This window comes from Vicia villosa, unplaced genomic scaffold (assembly GCF_029867415.1).
Source record: "Vicia villosa cultivar HV-30 ecotype Madison, WI unplaced genomic scaffold, Vvil1.0 ctg.003254F_1_1, whole genome shotgun sequence".
In the NCBI taxonomy this organism is placed as follows: domain Eukaryota; kingdom Viridiplantae; phylum Streptophyta; class Magnoliopsida; order Fabales; family Fabaceae; genus Vicia; species Vicia villosa.
The window spans coordinates 190,800-212,307 of NW_026706152.1; the positions used below are offsets into that span (position 1 = coordinate 190,800).

Below are 21,508 nucleotides of genomic sequence, written 5' to 3' on the forward strand. Positions count from 1 at the left end.
ATCAAAGGATGAGAAATAAGAATAAAATGAGGAGAAAATAGAAACAAATGATGAGAAAACGCAAACCCTTATTGTAATACGGTGGGAGAACTGACTTTTAGAAATGTTGCGGTTAAGCAAAAGTCGCCACCGACTTTTATTTTATCTAATTAGGAAAGGCAAAAAGAACAGGAAAGACCGTTGAAAAGACTTTGAGTTCGGGGGGTAGGTTATACAAAGGGAAGGTTTAAAGCACCCTTTGTATCCATGGTTATCCATGGGCTCTTAGCTGCTTAGCTCACTTGTTTGTTTGAGTTGTTTGAAAAGAAATGTAGTGTGTGTTTAGAAAAGATTTTAATAAGGACTTTAGCTTGTAAATAAGCGTAGCCTTTTGGAAATCGTTTTGAAAAGGAGGTGTGAAAAGCATTTTTGAATTTTGAATGAGAGCAAGCATTTAAGAACACCTACCCTAAGATTGTCTTTTTTTTTCTTTAAGTCTTTCGGGCGAAAGGGTCTATCCATACCATGAGAGGGCAAGAAGTCTTTCAATTGGATGTGCGGGTCATCGAAGGGTCATCGAGAATTATCGTTCGCCTAAGACTGTCCCTACTATAAAGAGGGCAGGTAGTCTAAGGGAAGGATATAATAGTCATTTAGGAAACAGTAAGGATACCTTAGCATTCGAAGGGACTACTACCATTTAATCGAGGGACGAGATCTTTTATCGGAGGGACATGGTGATTTTGAATCGAAGGCAGCAAGCTAAGGTATCCCTATATCCGAGGGACTTGACTATTTTTGATTAAGAAGGCAGCATAAGAGTGGTTACCCTAAAGGTGAGTGTGTGTAGCAATTATGTGTGTTATGTTCAGATATCTATCTTTGAGTTAGCGATCTAACGATTGCTTTTAGTCTTGCCACTCCCTAGTTTACTAACCACGCAATAAATATTGTGCAGGAATTAAGTGCGGAAAGTAAAGACCTACTCTATTACAAGTTTAGGGATGAGGGATTTACAATAAACACCTGTAGGGGGTTTGCGGAAAAGAAAAGACGGAAATTAAGTAAAAAACCTAATTAATTATTATAGTAAAAAATATTTAAATAAACTTGAATCGTCGTCAAATCCTCGATAACCTGAAAATCAAGGATGAAAGTAATAGGAATTAGTGTATGAAAGATTTATTTATTAGGGTTTTTCTTAATTATTGGATTGAATCCTAATTAATTAGTTGTGCAATAAAAATTTAGCGTTTAAAAACAATTATTGATAAAATTAGGAAAAAGTCGAATTTACGATTAAAAACTAATAATTATCAAAAATAACATTATTAGTAAATAAAGATTTTTTAGAGAAATAATCAATGGGAAAAAGAAGAGAAACTAAATAAAGAAAAGGAATTATGTAATTAAAATTAAAAAATTTAAAAATAAACTTAGCTCTGATCCTGTGTGGCACTCTCCGAGGGAGCATGGTGAGGCAGCGCTTCATGGTCCACTTGATCTGGCTTTGATGAGAATCCAACGGTCAGCACAAGATGGTACACCCTGATCCTTCATGAAGTGATGGCGCTGGATCTGTGACCAAATAATATGTAAAAAAAATTGCATCGCTGGGGATCAAACCCAGGCTTGTGGTGTGATGTAAACTTCCCAATTGCCAACTGCGCCAGTTGCTTCATTTGTTATTTGAATAGCCGTCAAACAATAAATATTAAAACAAATAACAAGTGGGGAGATTCAGCGCGTGGGCCCCTTCTTCTATTAATCGTCCAATCGCACAAAGAGAGAGGGCATGGAATTGTTGACTGGCCTATCAAAGCTTTACACGTGTGGTCAACCAAGTCTTCGACCACTATTCACTTTCTTCCCCAGATTACCTGCGATTTTTTCCGCGGGTTTTGCCATGGTTTTTCCTGCGGAAAATCCTTCGAAGCTTGAAACATGCAAAGACGACATTAAACAAAACATAGAAAAGCCCAGACCTACTAATTCGACTGCTACGAACTCGTTGGTGAGGTCTGTTTGGTTTAAAAACACTCGTAACCATGAATCCGAGCTACAAGGTATGGCATGCCCTAACAATGGCGTATCATGCTACGTGTCTCAAAGCTCGCATGTGATACGTTAGACTTGTTCTAAATCACGTCCTGAACCTGAACAAATGCATCAAATATGTTAAATATGCATAGAATTTGAAATCGACTTCAAGAAATTTTACCAAACCGATTGGACTTGGATGGCCTGATCTGGGAGGCTTTGAGATCGTGAAAGGTCTGAGATTGATTGCTGGGAACCTCGGGAAGGTGATAGAGTGCTCAAATCACCTTGAGAATGGCCTGAAAATTGAAACCGAAGGTGCAAATTTTGTGGGAAAATTTGAGAGTTTAGAGTTCTTTCTTGAGGCATGGTTTTCGTGAACCCTTATGCTGAACATGTTGTGATCTTTATAGTGATGGCATTAGGTCAATAATTTAAGAAGTAAATCATGTGATTGGAGAGATAAAAATTTGATTGAAAAATCAAATAATTCTTTCTATTTTTGTCTCAATATTGATTCAATATTTTCCAATCACATTCACCACGAATTTTTCATCAAAATAAGCATATATGGATGATTGGATTTGATTGGGAATATTAATCTTTGATTTAAACTAATTATTTCATATTTTACATGATTTATTAATATTTAGATGAACTATAATTCAAATAAATAAAATAAATGTGATAAAAATAAAATAATTAATTTAAGGACGTTTATAAAGCCCATAGACACGTTTGGGATCCATTCTTTAGGCCCATTAGTCCAAAAACACCAATTTGTGCAATTAGGGTTTTGTGTTTTTCTTGAGAATCGACCAACTTCTGAGCCTCGTATCTCCTTCAATTTTTATCATATGAACATGTTCTAGGACTTTTTGGAAAGCCCAAGATGTCCTCTACAAGACACTTTGGAACAATTTTTTCATTTGAGGATTTTATCTTGAAGATATGGCTTCTGACAAAAATTAGCTTTTTGCGAGCTTCTAGAAGGACCTATAATGTATTTGCTCATATCTCTCAAATGGTGCATTTCTAGCCTTGGAATGTGAGAGACAAAGTTGTAGGGAATTCAATTTCCTTCAAAATGAGCTTTGGGTGGGAAATTTATGATGTTCCATGTGAAAGTTATGGCTGGTCAAAGTTCAGTTCACTTTAGGTTAAAAAACCCTAATTTAGAAACTTTAGGTTTTGTTGATTTTTGAACTTTCCTTGATGAATCATGATCATTCCTTGATCAAATGATGAATGATACTTTAAAATAAGGATGTTGACAAAAAATAAGGACTTTTGACTGTACTTTGACCACAGTTGTCTTTTAGGTCAAACTGGTGGACTGTTGACTTTCTGAGCAATTGACTGGGCAATCCTTGGGATTGAAGCTTGAAACTTAAGGTAAGGATCCTTTGAACCATATGAGAGGCCATTGGGTTCATTTGAGACATTAGAAGTTGTTTTCTCCTTGAGAAAAATAAAACCCTAGTGGAGGGTTGTTGTTTAGGAGAATGTGCAGTCAGTCAAGTCTTGAGCTTCTGACATCTAGATGAGCTTGAGTATGAAAGTATGGTGGGCAAATTTTGGGGTATGACACTTATATCTTATCCGAGATTTTTTTTTCGTTTGGAGAGAGGAGAAGATCCTTGAATGTTTGTTTTTGAAAAACCCTAAACCAATTGAAGAAGACATGGTCCATTGACTTTTTTCGTAGAAGAGAAACCCTGAATTTTGTTTGTTTATTAAAAAAATAAATAAGAGAGAACTTTTTTTTTATTTTATTGTTTGTTCCTAAAATATAGTTTAGGGAAAAGAAAAAAAATTGTGATACACAAATTTTTAGGGAATAAACTAGCGTCAACTAGATCTGATGCCATATTTTTAATTATTAAATAATAAAGAAAGTGAAAAGTAAAGCCTTGTTGTAAATTTAGATAGTTTAAGCAAAAAGTGGCGGTTGTAACCACCATAATGTGAACTATATTACGTCGTTTGTACAAACCGTCTTAATATTCAATTAATTACGGCGGTTTATATAACCGACCTAAAAAACTGCCACGCAATTTTTTGTAGTGGTTGGGGAAAGCACCTCTGTTGAAGGACAAACTTCGAGGGGGGAACACAAATCTATTGAGTAAGTGTGATCTGATTTGAGTATGCTGAGGAAATCTTTTGTAATATTGCTGCGAGAAATGATCCACTTCTTTCTTGAGATTTCCTAGGGATGACGATCGTGTCAAAACACTCATGAAGATGAAATGTTGGATGATATGACTCTGTGAGGATATGATTCTGTTGAGATTGGTTTTGTGGAATCACTTCCTGAGTCTTTCTTTTATGTATTTTTGGTAAACATCAATCATATTCAAAGGCATATGTTCACTCAAAACAAACATTGGACGTTTATGCAAACAAAACAGGAAAAATAAAAACAAATTTGATTTTTTTTAAAGCTGGTATTGACTTGAAAGACTGGCCTTTAAACAGACGTTTTTTGTACAAGGAGACAAAAATCCTAGTAAGAGGAACTTGTCATAAATTTTAAGAAAGTACAATAGAACAACTAAAGAAAATAGCTATGAGGAAATGATCCCATCGAGTCTCAACTCTGTTATTGCCCCTATGTCTTCAAACATCTCATCTCTCAATGTCGGAATAACGCAATTGAACATCTTGGTGCCTTTCAAAATTGATCATTGATGACGAAGTTGATTGGAAACAGGTATGTAATTCGACGGGACATAATCATACACTTTTATCCCTAACTTTTTCCTGGACCGTCTTTTCAGGTTTTCAGTCCACCGGGATACCCTTTTTGGCCCAAGCCTCCTTTTTAGGTTTTCAATTTGCCGGGTGTACAATTTTTTTATATATATCCCTAATTTTTGCCCGAACCTTTTCGGCTCGCCGTGATGCCCTTAATTTTGCCTAGGCTTGTCAACCTAGCGGATATTTTCATGCGTAGTATTTTTTTTGACTATGTCCGCATTCACAGAGTGCGGGAAATCTTCACGATCCATGGTGATGAGTATCATGGCTCCGTCGGAGAATATCTTCTTGATTACAAACGGTCCATCGTATGTGGGAGTCCAATTCCCCCTAGGATCACCTTGCGGAAGGATAATACGCTTCACTACCAAATCTCCATCTTGGTACACTTGGCGCTTAACTTTATTGTTGAATGCTTTGATCATACGCTTCTGATATAACTTGCCATGACAAACAGCCGCGAGCCTCTTTTCATCAATAAAGTTTATCTGGTCAAGTCGAGTCTAAATCCATTTGACTTCTTATAACTCTGCATCTTTCATGATCCTTAAAGAAGGAATTTGAACTTCCACTGAAAAACTGCCTCCATACCATAAAATAGAGAGAAAAGGGTTGCCCCGTGTTGATGTGCGTAAAGAAGTACGATAGCCATGCAAAGCAAATGGTAACATCTCGTGTCAGTCTTTGTATGCCACCGTCATCTTTTGTATAATCTTCTTAATGTTCTTGTTGGAAGATCCCACTGCGCATTCATCTTTGGTCGATAGGGAGAAGAATTATGGTGCTTGATCTTTGATCCGCTGTCGCGCGCGGATAAAAAACGAGTATTTTTTAGAATTGTAGTTAACGGTAACGACAACTCGAGTATCGTATTGCAAGGATTCTTGTTTTGATATTAACTAATAAAAATCTAATTGGGGGTTTATGGTTTTAGATCAATTTATGAACAATAGAGCAAATAAGTGATTAAAACAAGTGATTATAAGTTAAGCTAAAACGACAATTTGCTGATTCGGTTCCTATCTATCAATGATTATTGTGATTCCAACCTCCTAAGTGGATTATCTATTCCTATTCGATTATAATATCCATTGACAAGCGCAATTGATAATGTAAGTTGTATGTTCCTATTATCCGAAATAAGCAAACGGGATTAAGTTTCATGAATTAAGCAAACATGAATTAAACAGACACGATAACGAATTAAGCAAACGATAACGTGACTATAGTTAGGATCATACAACTAATCGAATTAAATCAATATAATCTATGCAAATCAAATTAAGCAAACAAGAGACATAGATTAATATTGAAAGGAATAGAACTGAATTATAATTATAATAACCTCAAGGTCGGAACCTGAATACAGTAAATTGTCTCAAAGGAATTAGTTCTCCATGGAATTCGTACAAGCTTGCCTCATAATTTCGTGAATAGTAAAAACGTCAATAGTCAATTGTACGGCCAAACCTAAGTATATGGGAGAAAACCAGAATTCGGGTCATAACCCAACTGGGTCATACATACATAACCCAGACCCAAAACTAAATAAAACTAATGCTGCAGCTTCAAACGAAATTATGGAAAATATGCACTCAGAATCTGACTTCGACTCTAACACAAAAGTTGTAGCTCTTTCTCTTAGCTTTCCAACGATTACTAGGACGCGTTGATCGGATTTCCGGAGCTCCAGTTATGATCGTTTCAGTGCAGACTGCTAAAGTTGAAAAATAAGTACGAAAATCAAATAACAATAAAAATAAACTAAAATATAAACACATAATAAAATAGAAAAATAAACAAATCAAATCATAGAAATGCCTAGGTACAAACATAAAGGAACATGCATCAAAATGCACTGATCAAATTCCTCACACTTGAACTTTTGCCCTTCGAGCAAAAATAAAAAAAATCAAAACAAAGAAGCACACAACAACATTTACTCATTCTAGGCTACATACTCTTCTTCGGTTAATGTTGCATTTTTAGGTACTAATCTTGCACACTAAAGATATCGTAGGAACACTAATATTGTCTCCTTAATATACAAACCAATTCGAATCATGTTATTATGCCAAAACCTAACTTACTAATCCTCCTTTTTGCTCTTTTTCATTCAGGCGCAATCACATTAAACTCGTTATCTCCATACACTCATAGCAACGACGCCAATTTGATCCGCTGCTCCCGACACAGTGACCCGAGTGCAGCTCACTGCCATATGGGAGGACTGGCAGCATCATGTGGTACCGCAGGAGTACCGTCTCACTCGGGTCACACAGGATTGGCACAGTGAGGAGGGGTACATCACATGGTTCTACCGGGTGTCCCATCCTCTGCTGAGACCCGACGTTCCCAGCGCTCCTAGGCCAGCACACGAGGAGATCCTGGAGAACCAGCAGGCCGAGGATGACCACGCCATTGATCTCATGCCGACCTGCCAGCGGATAGAGATGCTTGGGCGGGATGCGTTGGATCGAGGTATCGTTGATCAGGGCGGTCCAGAGGCAGTCGCCGTGATGGAGATGATCGTCACTGATGCGGGCCGTGCGGCGGGGTACAGGCGGTAGAGGAGGGCCCAGGGTGAGAGGGTTAGGCACACCCAGTAGTGGTCGGGTTTATTTATTTTTTGATTTCAGATTGTATCTTTCGCACAGTATTATTATTATTTTCGGTTTGTATATATTATTTTCATCGGATTTATCATATTAGTATTTTCAGTTTATCTGTTGCTTATTTTATTTGGCGTTTACGTTTAATTAAAATGCGAGACTGTTTAAGAAAAAACATAAAAAAAACACAGTTTCTGCATAATTCGGAAGTTCATTTCCGAATTCACCCCCATGAGGTGTTTTCGGAAGTTCATCTCCGAAGACACCCCCCATGAGGTGTTTTCGGAGATGCACTTCCGAATTGTGGAAATTTTTTTTAAAAAAAAGCGCTTCGGAAGTTCATTTCCGAAGCAGGGGTATTTTGTGATTTTCGCTGGGGGTGACCCCCATAGGGAGGTGGCTAAAGAAATTTTCAATGGCTTTATTTGAGTTTTTAATAACAACATATATTCTTTACATCTATACTCTCTAATCGAATGAATGACATTTTGAGCAAGAAACAATAAATAAATATATTATTTTGGAGTAACACCACAATTAATAGCAAAGTAAGAGGAGTTTACAATAAAAAATTTAGAAATGATCACAGCAGTAAACAAAACACTATGTTTAAAAAAAATGAAAGCGCAATAGTAATAATCAAATATTCATCTTTTTAGAATAGCTTAATTCTCAATATCATTTCAGAAGCGCTAAATTATTCATTAGAAATAACTTTTAAGACTTATACATGCTTACTAAGGGCACTAATACTTGCATGCTCAAGCACACCAAAGAACACATGAAGCGCTAAATTATTCATTAGAGTTAACTGTTAAGGGCTTGTTTGTTTTGGGTTTTTTTAAAAATAATTTTTATAGTGTTATTAAATTTTGTAAAAAGAATTTGTACAATTTTTTTTTTTATAAAAGCTTCAAATAAAAATATTGTTTGAATAGTTATTCTTAAAATGTGATTTTAGGTATTTCGTCTATTTATGAGAAAAAAATTTGGATATCAATATTTCAAAAAATCACTTAATTTTGAAGCTATTTCAAATAGATTTTCATAAAAATCATTTTTGAAATACAACTTTTTGAAAAAATTATGATTTTGACTAAGTTTTGGTCTTCAATTATTGATTATCAAAAAAAAATGTAAGTTTATATTATAAGATGTCAAAACTAATACTTCATTTTAAAAAAATGAATATAAAAAAACTTGTAATATTTTGAAAAACAGATTTATAAAATCTATTTTTAAAAATACAAAGAAAAAATTTATTTTTTTAAAACTGAAACAAATTACCCTCAATGACATCAAGATATTGAAAGGATAACAATGAAGAAGAGGAAAGAGAGAAAAGTAAGTGTTGTAATGTTTATATCATAATCAAAAACAGAAAACGACAATAAATTTAAAATGAAAGAGAGTAAAATTCAGAAACAAACTAAAATTCAAAACGCAAAGACATGACACAATAATGGTAAAGGATGATATAAGAAGAATAAGTGGAAGAGAATATAAATTGAATATCTTCATTAATGGCACGAGGAGTTAAAATTGTAAAAATCACGATAGAATTGTGAGGTTTTATAGATAAAGTTGTAAGGGTTGGTTAAGATGGTGAGTGGATTCCGGATAATAGGAACGTGAGTGTAAGGGACTTGGTTGGGGATAATAGGAATGTGAGAATGCGTGAGTGGCAGAGTGGGTTTATTATGTGAACATCTTTTTAATTTGTAAATTAATTGAATTAGAGTTAATTAATTAATTAAAATAATTAATAGAATTGTGAAGTTATTCAGTTAATTTATTTATTATTTATTACAGACATTTTTTTGATTTAAGTCATTTAAAACGTGAGGTTAGTGCAATGGTATTTTTTTTTACGTTAATAATAACTATAAAGTTAAATACAACATGTTTTAATTAATTATTTTAGCCAATGGCAGCCATTTGGATTTTGGAGGGAAATTTTGGTGGGAAAAAAATTTAGGATTATAATTTAGTATGATGTATGATGATAACCTAACTCTTCTTGGTGGAGGGACTTATTGAAAGTAGGTAGGAGCGGTTTGTGCGATCCTATTGTCGAGGGTTGTAAGTTTGATGTGAGAAATGGGTATTCCACTCCATTTTTGGAGGCTAATTGGATGGGAGATTCTATTTTGAAGGAAACTTTTCCGGATTTGTATGGGGTTTCTAATCTAAAAGGGGTGTCGGTGGCGGGGATGGGTGGCGGTTTCGAGGGGAGGTGGAGGTGGGGGGATTTTGGGACTAGTGCGGAGGTGATGGAGGAAAGGGGTTTAGAGGCGGAGATGGCTCGGTTGAAGGAGGGGGTTTCCGAGTTCGGTGGTTTGGGGGAAGGGAGAGACAGTGTGATTTGGAAGTTCAACACCGAAGGCGTGTTTTCGGTAGCTTCTTGTTACTCTTTTTTGTTTAATCATCTTATTCCGTATGGGCCTCAAAGAGAGTTTGATGAGGCGTTTGGTTTGGTGTGGAAGGCGGAGGTGCCTTTTAAGATCAAGGCTTTTGGGTGGAGGCTTCTTCTTGATAGGTTACCGACTAAGGATCTTTTGGTGTATAGGGATATCTCTTTTCCTTTAGATAAGCTGAATTGTATTTTTTGTGGATATGAGTTAGAGAATAGAAATCATTCTTTTTATGGTTGTCGGGTGGTGATGGATATTTGGAAAGCCATTGCGGTTTGGATGGGAAAAGTGGGAGTTATGGAGGAAGGGTGTTTATCGAATTTTATGGATTGGCATTTCTTTTTCCGTAAAAAAAAGGTCAAGAGTGGCAAGGTGGATGTAGTGTGGTTAGCTACTACTACTTGGACTCTATGGTTGGTTAGGAATGGAGTTTGTTTCCGGGAGGATAATTGGAACTTTGACGATACGGTGTGGAATATCAAGACCATGGTTTGGAAGTGGTCCTTTTGCGGGAAAATTACTTTCTCCAATTATTCGTTTTATGAGTTCATTAAAGATCCTTTTCTTTATCTTTCATAAGCTTAATTGGATGTAATTTTCTCTTTTTTGAGCGGTTAATCCGTTTTCGTGTAATCGGGTTGGAGAACCCTTAGTTCTCCCTATCAAAATATCTTGCTTACACAAAAAAAAAAGGGACGGAGCCATAAATTTTAGTTCGTAGGGGCAAAATTTTATAACCAAAATAGTATAGATACGCTGAAGTCTATATTATCGTATTTGATATGTAATTAATACGTTCTGATACAACGACGATACAAATTAAAGAAATATATTATTAATTCTTTTAACTAAATTTTTATATAATGTTAGAGGAAAATTTAATTTTATATATATATATATATATATATATATATATATATATATATATATATATATATATATATATATATATATATATATATATATATATATATATATATATATATATAATATTTAATAAAAAAAATTTAATGGCTAACGCATCGCTATATCGGATAGGCATTCATGCTTCATTATTTATAGTAACATAAAAATTATTACTCTTTTTATATCTAATTATAAGTCTCTTTTGTATTTTGTCATTTTATATTATTCATTGTTATTTTTTTAGATATCAATAAATATTTTTTTGTCACTGAAAAAGTGGAGAGTTGGTTTTTTTTATTTATTAAGTAGAGTTAAAGGATTATTTAAAAAAATAGGTTGTTCATTGTTGATTAAAAAAAGAGTGGCGGTGCTTTTTAATGGTGTAGAATTTTTTTTTTTTAATCTAGTTTAATTTGTTTCAAATTAAACCTAACTTTCCTGTTTAAATAGAGACGGAATCCATATTCCATCAACGTGAGATGGTGAGTATGAAAATCAATAACAAACTCCGAAATCAGAAAGTGTGTGACTATTGTTCTTAAGGATGGCCTTGTAAATGAGTTTTCATGAAGCTAAATTTTTTATCAATATTGTATAAACATTGTAACTTTTATGATTTAATTTTTACATATCTTGTGCCTAAATTAATGTTTATTAAGTAGAGGTGTTGGACTTATCCTGGACAAGTGTTGATGATAAAACACTCTATGAGATCTCAAAGAGTTGTTGTGGGCTTTTGAAACTACTATTGATGTGTTGTGAATATGTCACGATAAAAGGAGTGAAGCGTGTGGTTGAAAACTGCAAACAATGTCTTTTGATAAAGTGAATGGTGATGTTGTTGTGTCAATGCTTTCATCAAGGCCATCATTCTCCAACTCATTTTTTAGTGACATAAAAGAGAAAACTCATTTCATTAGGGTTGTCTTTTGCTAGTTGTTATGGATGTCGTTGAAGTTTTGATTCTTGAATATTAGGTGTTTTTTGTTTTTAAATTTGTTTCTATTTAATGTTAGGGTTGTCTTTTGATATTTTTCTTTCCTCTAACTTGAATTATATTAATTTTCTAATATGCAAAAGATTTTCATTATGGTATATATGTAAGATATAAAAGGTAGTGTGGACATGCATCCCAAGCATCAAATTTTTTCACCACATAGATTTCATTATTCTACACATTTTAGATTCTAGATAATTATTAGTATTCTCTTCAAAAGAAAAAGAGAACCTGACATAGTGATACAATCCAACATAGTGTAATATCTGTCATGATATGTTACACAATTTGTAAGGACTGAAAAGTCAAGATCAAGTACTAACATTCTTTGGAGCAATTGAGATGAGCAGGGAGTATTTGAAGTTTCTTTGTTGTGGAAGTTTGTGATAATAATCAATTTTGGTGGTGTTGCACCTTACATGGGGCACTAGCTAGCTTGATAGCAGGTATGTTGAATGAATGGCACTAGCTTTGTGAGGCACCATGCTGTTTAGTCTTGGGTTTCTGCCGCAGTCTAGTTTCGAAGCTTGGTCAAGTTGGGTAATGTTCAATTTTTTATTTATAAAGATCGACACTCATCACCCACTCCTTAAAACTCAATCTAAAATTTAAGAATTATATTACATTATGAAACAAACTATACAAGAAAAACACATCCTCCATCAGAGTCGAAAACAATGAAGAAGGCTACAATAATCAGTGTTAAAGAGACAACATTTTTCTACATGCTTTGTGCGCATTTGGAAATTCAAGTCCCGGAAACCTTTTAACTGATTTTGGCTTCTGTTTCCCATTTGGTCTTAATGATACAAACTTGTGTAAGATTTTCATTAGTAGCTAGAAGGAATAAGACGCATACTTTAAGGCAGACAGATAGATGGCTTAAACAGATACATATTCCTTTTATTTATATCATATCTATATGTTTCTAGGTAGAACTTTTCAGGCTATATCTTTCTTGGTTTGAAAGTGGTTATAAGTCTAGCATATATTGTTTATTGTCTAAATATACAATTACTTGTAATGTTAGAGTGCTGAAAAATGTATTTGGAGGACAAGTTCCTTTTTTATTTCCCTTAAACTTTTGCTTCACTCAAGTCACATACATTGAGTTTCCATTACTTAATCAATAATAAACTCCGAAATCAGAAAGTGTGTGACTATTGTTCTTAAGGATGGCCTTGTAAATGTTACCACTGATAACAGTTCATCATCAACCAAAGGAAACTATGCTAACTGAGCAGGTTTTGTTTCCTTCTTCAATATCATATAGTAATGTAATTTTCATATATCGTAAACAAACAAAGAATCCATATTACAAAGCGGCATCACAGGCATTGTTGAATTGTATTAATGCCTCATCCAGGGAATAGCTTCAGTTGCTGCTACTTTTACCTTTTCCCTTTTGACTATTGTCATTTCCATAATACTCATCTTGGAGTTCTTTGAGTTTGTTTTTTGCAGCTTCTAGTTCCTCCAAGTCCCTACATTACCAATTATATAAAAATTAACGTCCAAACAAATACAACTTTTGAAATGATCATTTTTGAAATCATTTTCAAAATTTCTTAAAACTTCTAAAATCTCAGAAAAGAGATTTCTGCAGAACCTCTCCATTTAGAATGAGTATTGATGTATGAAAATAGATGCAATCAGTGTCGATATAGATATAACCGTTTGCGCAAATGTCGATACAGATATAACCGTTTTTTATATTGAAGAACGAATTGTGATTATTTTACACTGCAATCAGTGTCGCGACACCTATACCTACCGAAATAGCGGCGACCGCGACCGTTTTTTAAAATCTTGGTCACCATATCCCAAGCCCTCAACTCTATTTACCAAGTAAGGTTATATTCAATTCATCTAATCTTATAACACCTAGAAAAATCTAATCAAACACAAACAGAGATTATTACTTACACATCTAGAAAAATCTAATCAAACACGATTACTTACACACCTAGAAAAATCTAATCAAACACGATTACTTACACACCTAGAAAAATCTAATCAAACACATATGAACACAAACATAGATTTTGACGTACCAATTAACACACTCTATAACACCAGCATCCTCTTTCAAGTTCTTAGAGTTTTTCTTCTTTTCCTTTTTCTTCAGTTCTTTACTAAATTCAACAAAAACAGACAATGATTAGAAGAAAAAAAATCTAAGCATGGTGAAATAACTAAATATACTATATATAAACATACCAAAATATTTTTCTTGAAGCAGAAGGTTGCTGCAATTCACACCTGACAGTCAATTCTTTGACTCTTTCATCAGCTTTTAACATTTCTTGCAAAATGTGGTGCTTTCCAATTTTCTTTTCATTCTTCTTCCATTTCAATTTCCGATCTTGAATCTTCATCTTTGGGTGAGAGAGAGGGAGGGCCCATTTTTTGTTCTTCATTGTGTGTGTCAAACAGAGAAAAAGTTTCAAAAAGCGAGTTTCAAAGAGGGAAATGGATGAATCTGAAAAGTGGTTTATGTATTATATATAATGCAATTTAAGGGCGCTTCTGAGAATTAGTTAGTATGGTTGTTATAAATTAGTTTCTCTACTGTTTTTCTATTATTTTATATTATCATTTCTATTTTAACCACATTGACTTATGAGTATAATAAATATAAGAATCTTATATTGCAAGGAATACATCTTAGTTAAGTTCAATTCTCTCAAATCTTAACTTGAATTTCTATGTTGAGCCTTCTTAATTAACTTCATCATTCATGTGCATGACATTTTTTATTTTTTTCTTGTTTGATAATATTTGTCTTAATCAAAATTGAACAAGATATACTATATTTCGATGATGACAAAATCTTTGAATTCTTATTTTGATAATGATTGAAAAGTTTCCCTCTAAATTGTGTGTCTTTCCTTAATTGGTGAATCTCGCAACAACAAAGTCAATTTTTTTATGTCATTGTTTTGGTGCTTATTTTAATCTATACAAAGATTTTACAAGCTTGCACGCTATTAATTTATTCTATACCAGGAAGCATATAAACCTTATGGTTTCTCCATGTAAATCTCCTCATCGAGATCTCCATTTAGGAATTCCGTTTTGACATCCATGTGATGAACAATAAGGCCATCAAAGAAACTAATGTAAAAAATACATTTAATTACCGTTTTCCTTAAGAGTGGTGCCTATGTGTTGAAATAATCAATACATTCCTTTTGTCAAAAATTCTTGGCCACTTAACTATCTTTCTAGGTACTTAATGTATCATCACTATAACGCTTCTTTCTAAACACTCCCTTGCATCCAAGGATTTCATCCTTTAGGTAGATTGACAAGTTTTCTAGGATGGTTTGACATTATTGAATACATTTTCTCTTGGATAGTATTATTCCAATAGAAGTAACCCGAAGTCACTTCTTTCTCATAAATCCTATGATGATCATCTTCCACTTGAAGAATAATAGGAATCATATGAACAAAACTCTCACTATTTTCTTCTACTAGATAAAAGAAATAATTATGGAATCAATTTTGTTCGATCCTAGATCCTTAGCCTTTCAGACTCTCTTTCTTATCTTAAGTTCAGGTTGTGTTTCCATAATCCTTGAAGAACTTTTGATATGTATTTCAATAATCTGTGGATAAACTTCCTCACAATGTTCTTCATTTGTGTGAATCTCCAATTCCTTATCCTACGTGATAAGGATCTTAAAATGTTTGTTATTGATATTGAATTTTACTTCTTCATATTTAATAGTTATATTAGACACACAATTCAGTGGGTTATATAAGTAACGATGCCTGTTTGGATTATCTTTATATGTCTTATCATAATAAGTTTCATTGAACACAAAAATATCATTTTAATCAAAATTCAATCGCATAATTTGGAATTATAAACTTTAACAAATTTGATCATTTAAGCCACACAATTGAACTAATACTTATATACACATTTAAATGAATTTTTTTATAAGGTTTAATATTTGATTACAATTCAAATTTAAATGAGTTTCTCTTAAAAGTATTTTAGAACATAAATAAAATGTTTTGGGATTAAATATACAACACCCCTGCAATGTAAGCGAGATTCGATTTAGCCCCCTCTAAAAAATGTTTCCCTCGTAATATCCAGACTCCTTCTGTAAGGCCCCCGTGCGCACTATTTTTATTTCTACGATGTTATCGTGCAAACGACAACCGCATTTAATTCACATACACATGAGTTTACATGAATTATTTGCACAAATTACTTTACAGATTTTTCAAGTTAATCTCAATTGCTTTCTGAGCTCGTGATTGGTTACCAAAAAGAGCAGTAAACACTACCTTGGCCTCAATTGTATGTTTTATAATAATAAGCAAAGTCATATTAGATTTTTGTTGAAAAATGACTCCAAGGAAATATTTACTTCTTAATTAATTAATTCCTATGTAGTTCATTTTTTCATGGGGCATCGACCCTCTCTCTTTTAATAAAAAAATGTTCTCATTTTTGTTTTTTAAAGGCTGGATTGGAAAAACAAAAATAAAAATATATATGAACATCTTTCTCTTTTTTTAATGTTATTTTTTCTCTTGTTTATTAATTGTTAGATTAATCCACCGGTTCAAAACTGCACTTGAAAGTTGGGAGATTGTGTGCAAGTCTATCGAAGAAGGTGGCTTAGGGGTAAAGAACGTGGAGGTGATGAATGTAGCGCTTCTAAGTAAATGGAAGTGGAGGATACTTACGGAAGAGAATGTGGTTTGGCGGGGAATCCTTGAGTCTAGATACGGAAACGTGAGGAGGAAGGTGTTAATTGGGGACATTTCCATTATCGAGAATTCTGACTCAATTTGGTTGCGCGGCCTTCTTATTTCTGATAATTTTGATTTTCTACTATTTCAAAATTTCTCAGGTGCTGTTTTGTGCAATATAGGAGACGACCAAGATGTCCCATTTTGGTACGGATGCTGGGCAGACACTCTGCCTTTGATGGTGCATTTTCCTGAGCTGTTCGTGTTGGCTAGGACGACGGAATGGTGGTGGCAGCGGCTGGAAACCACACGGTTTCAGGCTGGCAGTGGGATGCTGCTCTTCTTCTGGCTGACGGCAACAGCATTAGTGCAACAGGGCAGTGGCTGGATCTCCTTGAGTTTATTTCCCACGTAGTCCCAAGGAATGGTGTTAAGGATTCTTTCACATGGCGACTTGACAAGGATGAAGTGTTTACGGTAAAAACTTGTTTCTCCTAGTTCTATGCAAAGCTGTCAGGGCCACCTCTCAATGAACATGTCGTAAAAGCTGCATCTTTTTAGTGGAATCTTAATGCTCCTTCAAACTTCTTGTTCTTTGGTTCAAGAATTATACATGACAGGACTGCCACCAAAGATAATTTGCTCAAAAGGGGTATTTTAGACGCCAATGATTTCTTCTGTGTGTTCTGTTCGACAGTGGAGGAACCCTTACTTCATCTGTTAGGTGGTTGTCGAGTGGTGTTAGATGTTTGGACGAAGGTGCATGCGTGGATAGGACCCATTCCCGACTTCACTATGGAGGACTTCATGCTCTTTCCTTTCTTCTTTGAAAGATTGAAGACCTTAGCCAAAAGGAGGACAGTGGGTGTTATTTGGCTTGCGACGTGTTGGAGTATTTGGATGAGCCGCAACAACATCATTTTCAAAAGAGGGAGTTTTAGTTTCCTTAAGTGTATGTCGGCGATTGTGTTCCGCTCGTGGACGTGGTTACAATCGAGTATTAAGCTTGTATCAAATTGTAATTTTCATATTTGGCATGTTCTTCCGCTTAGTTGTTTTGATTAACGGTTTTCTTTTAGCCTTGTATTTGGGAGGAGCAACCCTTTTGCTCTAATTCAGTACCATTGCCTATTAAAAAAAATAAGATAACCTAACTATAATTTTTTTAAAATTTTAATTAGTCTTTTTTTTATTTGTAATTTAATTGATTGTGTGTGAGTATATATATATATATATATATATATATATATATATATATATATATATATATATATATATATATATACACACGTGTGTGTTGTGTGTTGTGAGAATTTTGACTAGCTATTATTTAGCCTGTAGTTAGGTTTTTATTAGGAAACAATACTTTCTTTAATTAATATTAATAAAAAATGTTAAATTTTCTATTTTTAGGAAAGTAGGTTAATTTGGCTTATTTTTCGTGTTATTTTTTATATAAAGTATTGAATTTATTTAATTTTATGTTGTTAATTTTTTTTATAGAAAGTACTGAATCTCTCCTTTTTTTTAATCAAGATATTATATAAAAAGAACCAAAAGTTCTAACAACCGATTACAAAAATGCGAGGCAAAGCTCGAAACAAAAGAAAATTAATCACCAAATACAACCTAAGAAAGGTATAACAAAGGAAATTTGCTAAACTCTTAAAAGTTATAATTGGTTCGATTAATTTTTTCAATAAAGGACCACCTCCAAATTTGTTAGAAATGTTTGTTTTGTTATTTTTATATCGTTATTTTTTTAGATATCAATAAATTTATTTACTCATTGTTATTTTTTTAGATATCAATAAATATATTTTTTTGACATTGAAAAAGTGGAGAGTTGGTTTTATTTATTTATTAAGTAGAGTTGAAGGATTATTTAAAAAAATAGGTTGTTGGTTATAAAAAAGAATGGCGGTGCTTTTTAATGGTTTAAAATATATATTTTTTTAATCTAGTTTAATTTGTTTCACATTAAACCTAACTTTTCTGTTTAAATAGAGACGGAATCCATATTCCATCAACAACTTGTGTCAAATCACTCTTCCTCCTCACTATGACGAAGACGAAACGACTTTCTATAAGAAAGAAGAAGAGAACTTGTGTCAAATCTCTTCAACATCAACAACAACAATCGTTTTCTTCTACAAATTCAATTGTAATTGTAGAACCTGACTTTGAGTTTTACTTACCCGATGAGTGCTGGGAGCATGTCTTCACATTCCTCATCAACCCGGTCAAGCCGGTCAAGCAGTTGGCTATCATCAAGCCGGCTAACCCGTTTCATGTCTTCCCATTCCCCACTGACCCCGTCTATGGCACAATCAAAGACAAATACAAACGCAATTTTGAATCTCTATCTCTCGTCTCAAAACACTTCCTCGCCCTCACCAACCGTCTCATATTTTCTCTCAAAATATATTATCCACAACTTTTTTATCTCCCCCGTTTCTTCCATAGATTCTCCAACCTTAATTCCCTTGACCTCTGGTTCGCCTCCCATTATCTCGATGCAGGCCTTGCCTTGACTCTCCGTGACAGATCATCATTGAGATCTTTATCTATTTCCATGTTTGAGTTAAATGATGCAAAGTATGTAACTTCTCATTACATTGATTCCTTACTGAGTTTGAAGTGTTTGAATTCTCTTAAGTTTTGTTGTTCACAAATCTCTGATGATTTGCTTTACTCTATTGCAAGACAAGGCCTTCCTTTAAAGACTTTTGTTCTTGAAAATTGCACCGGCTATAGTTTCCATGGAATTTATGATTTATTATCTAAGTGTCGCGGGATAAGATATTTGGGTCTTCAAGGTGTTGATTTTCTAAATAATCATCATGTCTTCCAATTGTTTTCGCTTGTTCCAGATTTAGTATCTATAAACCTTAGTAAATGTTCCAAGCTCACAGAATCAGCTTTGTTCGCCCTCATTAAGAATTGCCATTCACTTGGTGAGATCACAATGGAAAGCATTTATATGGATGAATCCCCCATGGAAAACATATATATTGAGAGCAAGAGTGTAGAAAATTATGATATTTTGAAAAATTTTGATGTCAACCCTCAATTAAAATTTCTATATTTGTTTCAGTCTTCATTTATAAATGACGGGACCATCATATTGTTTGCTTCATTCCCAAATTTGCAGCATCTGGATTTGAGTTTTTGCCATAGCCTATCTGAAAAAGGTATTTGTCAAGTTTTAAATAGTTGTTGTAAGCTTAGACATCTGAAGTTGATTTACTGTAAAGTGAGAGGACTAAAATTGAACTTTGTAGTTCACCAGTTAGAGGTGTTGGACTTATCCTATACAGGTGTTGATGATAAAACACTCTATGAGATCTCAAAGAGTTGTTGTGGGCTTTTGAAACTACTATTGATGTGTTGTGAATATGTCACGAAAAAGGGAGTGAAGCGTGTGGTTGAAAACTGCAAACAATGTCTTGTGATAAAGTGAATGTTGACGTTGTTGTCTCAATGCTTTTATCAAGGCCATCATTCTCCAACTCATTATTTTAGTGAAATAAAAAAGAAAACTCATTTCGTTAGGAATGTCTTTTGCTAGTTATGGATGCCGTTGAATTTCTGATTCTTGAATATTAGATGTTTTTTGTTTTTAAATTTGTCTCTATTTAATGTTTGGGTTGTCTTTTGATGTTTTTCTTTCCTCTAACTTTTTATCATTGTACAAACATTGTAACTTTTATGATTTAATTTTTACATATCTTGTGCCTAAATTAATGTTTATTAATTCATTTTGCTATCTTCAGTTACTACCTTTAAACAAGATGTCAATGAGTCATGCACTTGTTGTTGTTGTTACTATAACATTGTTCTGTGATGCGCTATTTAGCACTAAATGTTGTCAAATAACAACTATAGTGGCACTGGCACACACATTATAACACTGTCGCATAGAGGAATTTGAACAAATTGTTATTTTATGTGATATAGGATTGGTAACACTCATGAAATTATCTTATTTTGGTAGTAATAGGGATCTAGCATTATTGATATTAGTTAGTACTGTGCCTCTCCTATTTGGAATTGGGAATGAGGAATTTTCTCTTACCGTTAGAAGAAGCACATATGCATTATTCGAATTTTTGGCAAGTTTGTCTCATAGAAGGTGTGGAGAAAGAAATTTAGTGTGATTAATAATTGAGAAGTGTAACAAAAAAGGTTAAAAACTCAGTGCTGAGATCCACATTATTAAATTGTGTGATGCTCTTTGTAATTTAGTGCTGAATAAGGATATATTTATCTTGTAAAATTTCTCCTTCGTAGAACTAATTTTGTGAATTTGTTTAAAAGCATCTGTCAACCTAGGTTTGGTTTATCATTCAAAGTAATCCTTCCAGGTTGCGAAATTCAAAGATCCACGAGATGCTTCTTCATTTCCAATTTAGGTTTTCATGGTCATGAATTGTTCATTCTCATACATCCATATGAATTTAAAGGAGGGAAGATATTGTTTCTGGCACAGAACTGGAGGTGCAGACCAAATTTTTTTTTTCTGGGTTAGTTTAGAGGAGGTTTAAAGCCCTGCAATTTGTGCCATTTCAGCTTCTGTCAATGAAACTTGACAACGGAGACCAAAATTGCGGATGAAAAAGTTTGTGAGGACCATTATTCGAAGAAAATTTTTAGAGGGACCAAAATTATAAGGTTGCATATTTATAGGAACTAAAAATGTATTTAACTCTAAAAAAATCGCCGAACCGAACTGGAGTTAAATTAACTGAACCATTATTAATGGTTAGTGAACCGATTTTATAAGCAATTAAACTAATTCCGAACCGAACCGTTAAAAGTTTAGTTTTAAAATTTTAATTTCTAATAACGTCAAACACAACCCAAAATAGCTTCTCAACTGTGGGAACTTTGAAGAACAACTGAAAAATGGTGAAGAATCCTAAACCCCAAATTAGTGAAGATTTTAAATCGTCAAACCTAGAATTGGTGAATAATCTAAGCTTGCTCTCACAATCAAAGGTTCAGAATCGAAGAGAAGGAACTCAAAATCAAAATTGAAGGTAACAAAATCATATACTGTTTATCATTCCACTTGC

The 21,508-nt window shown here is 33.7% G+C and overlaps 1 protein-coding gene across 1 annotated transcript; it reads left to right on the plus strand.

Annotated features, from left to right (window-relative positions):
• Positions 1-18,492: 18,492 nt before the first annotated feature.
• Positions 18,493-19,893, plus strand: LOC131640648 (F-box/LRR-repeat protein 3-like). Its single transcript, XM_058911027.1, has one exon. It carries the CDS (start codon positions 18,493-18,495, stop codon positions 19,891-19,893), a length of 1,401 nt encoding a protein of 466 aa, XP_058767010.1.
• The last annotated feature ends 1,615 nt before the right edge of the window (positions 19,894-21,508 follow it).

What these genes read in the sequence shown, in the direction of transcription:
- LOC131640648 (XM_058911027.1), top strand. Translation starts at nt 18,493, where the DNA reads ATGACGAAGACGAAACGACTTTCTATAAGAAAGAAGAAGAGAACTTGT.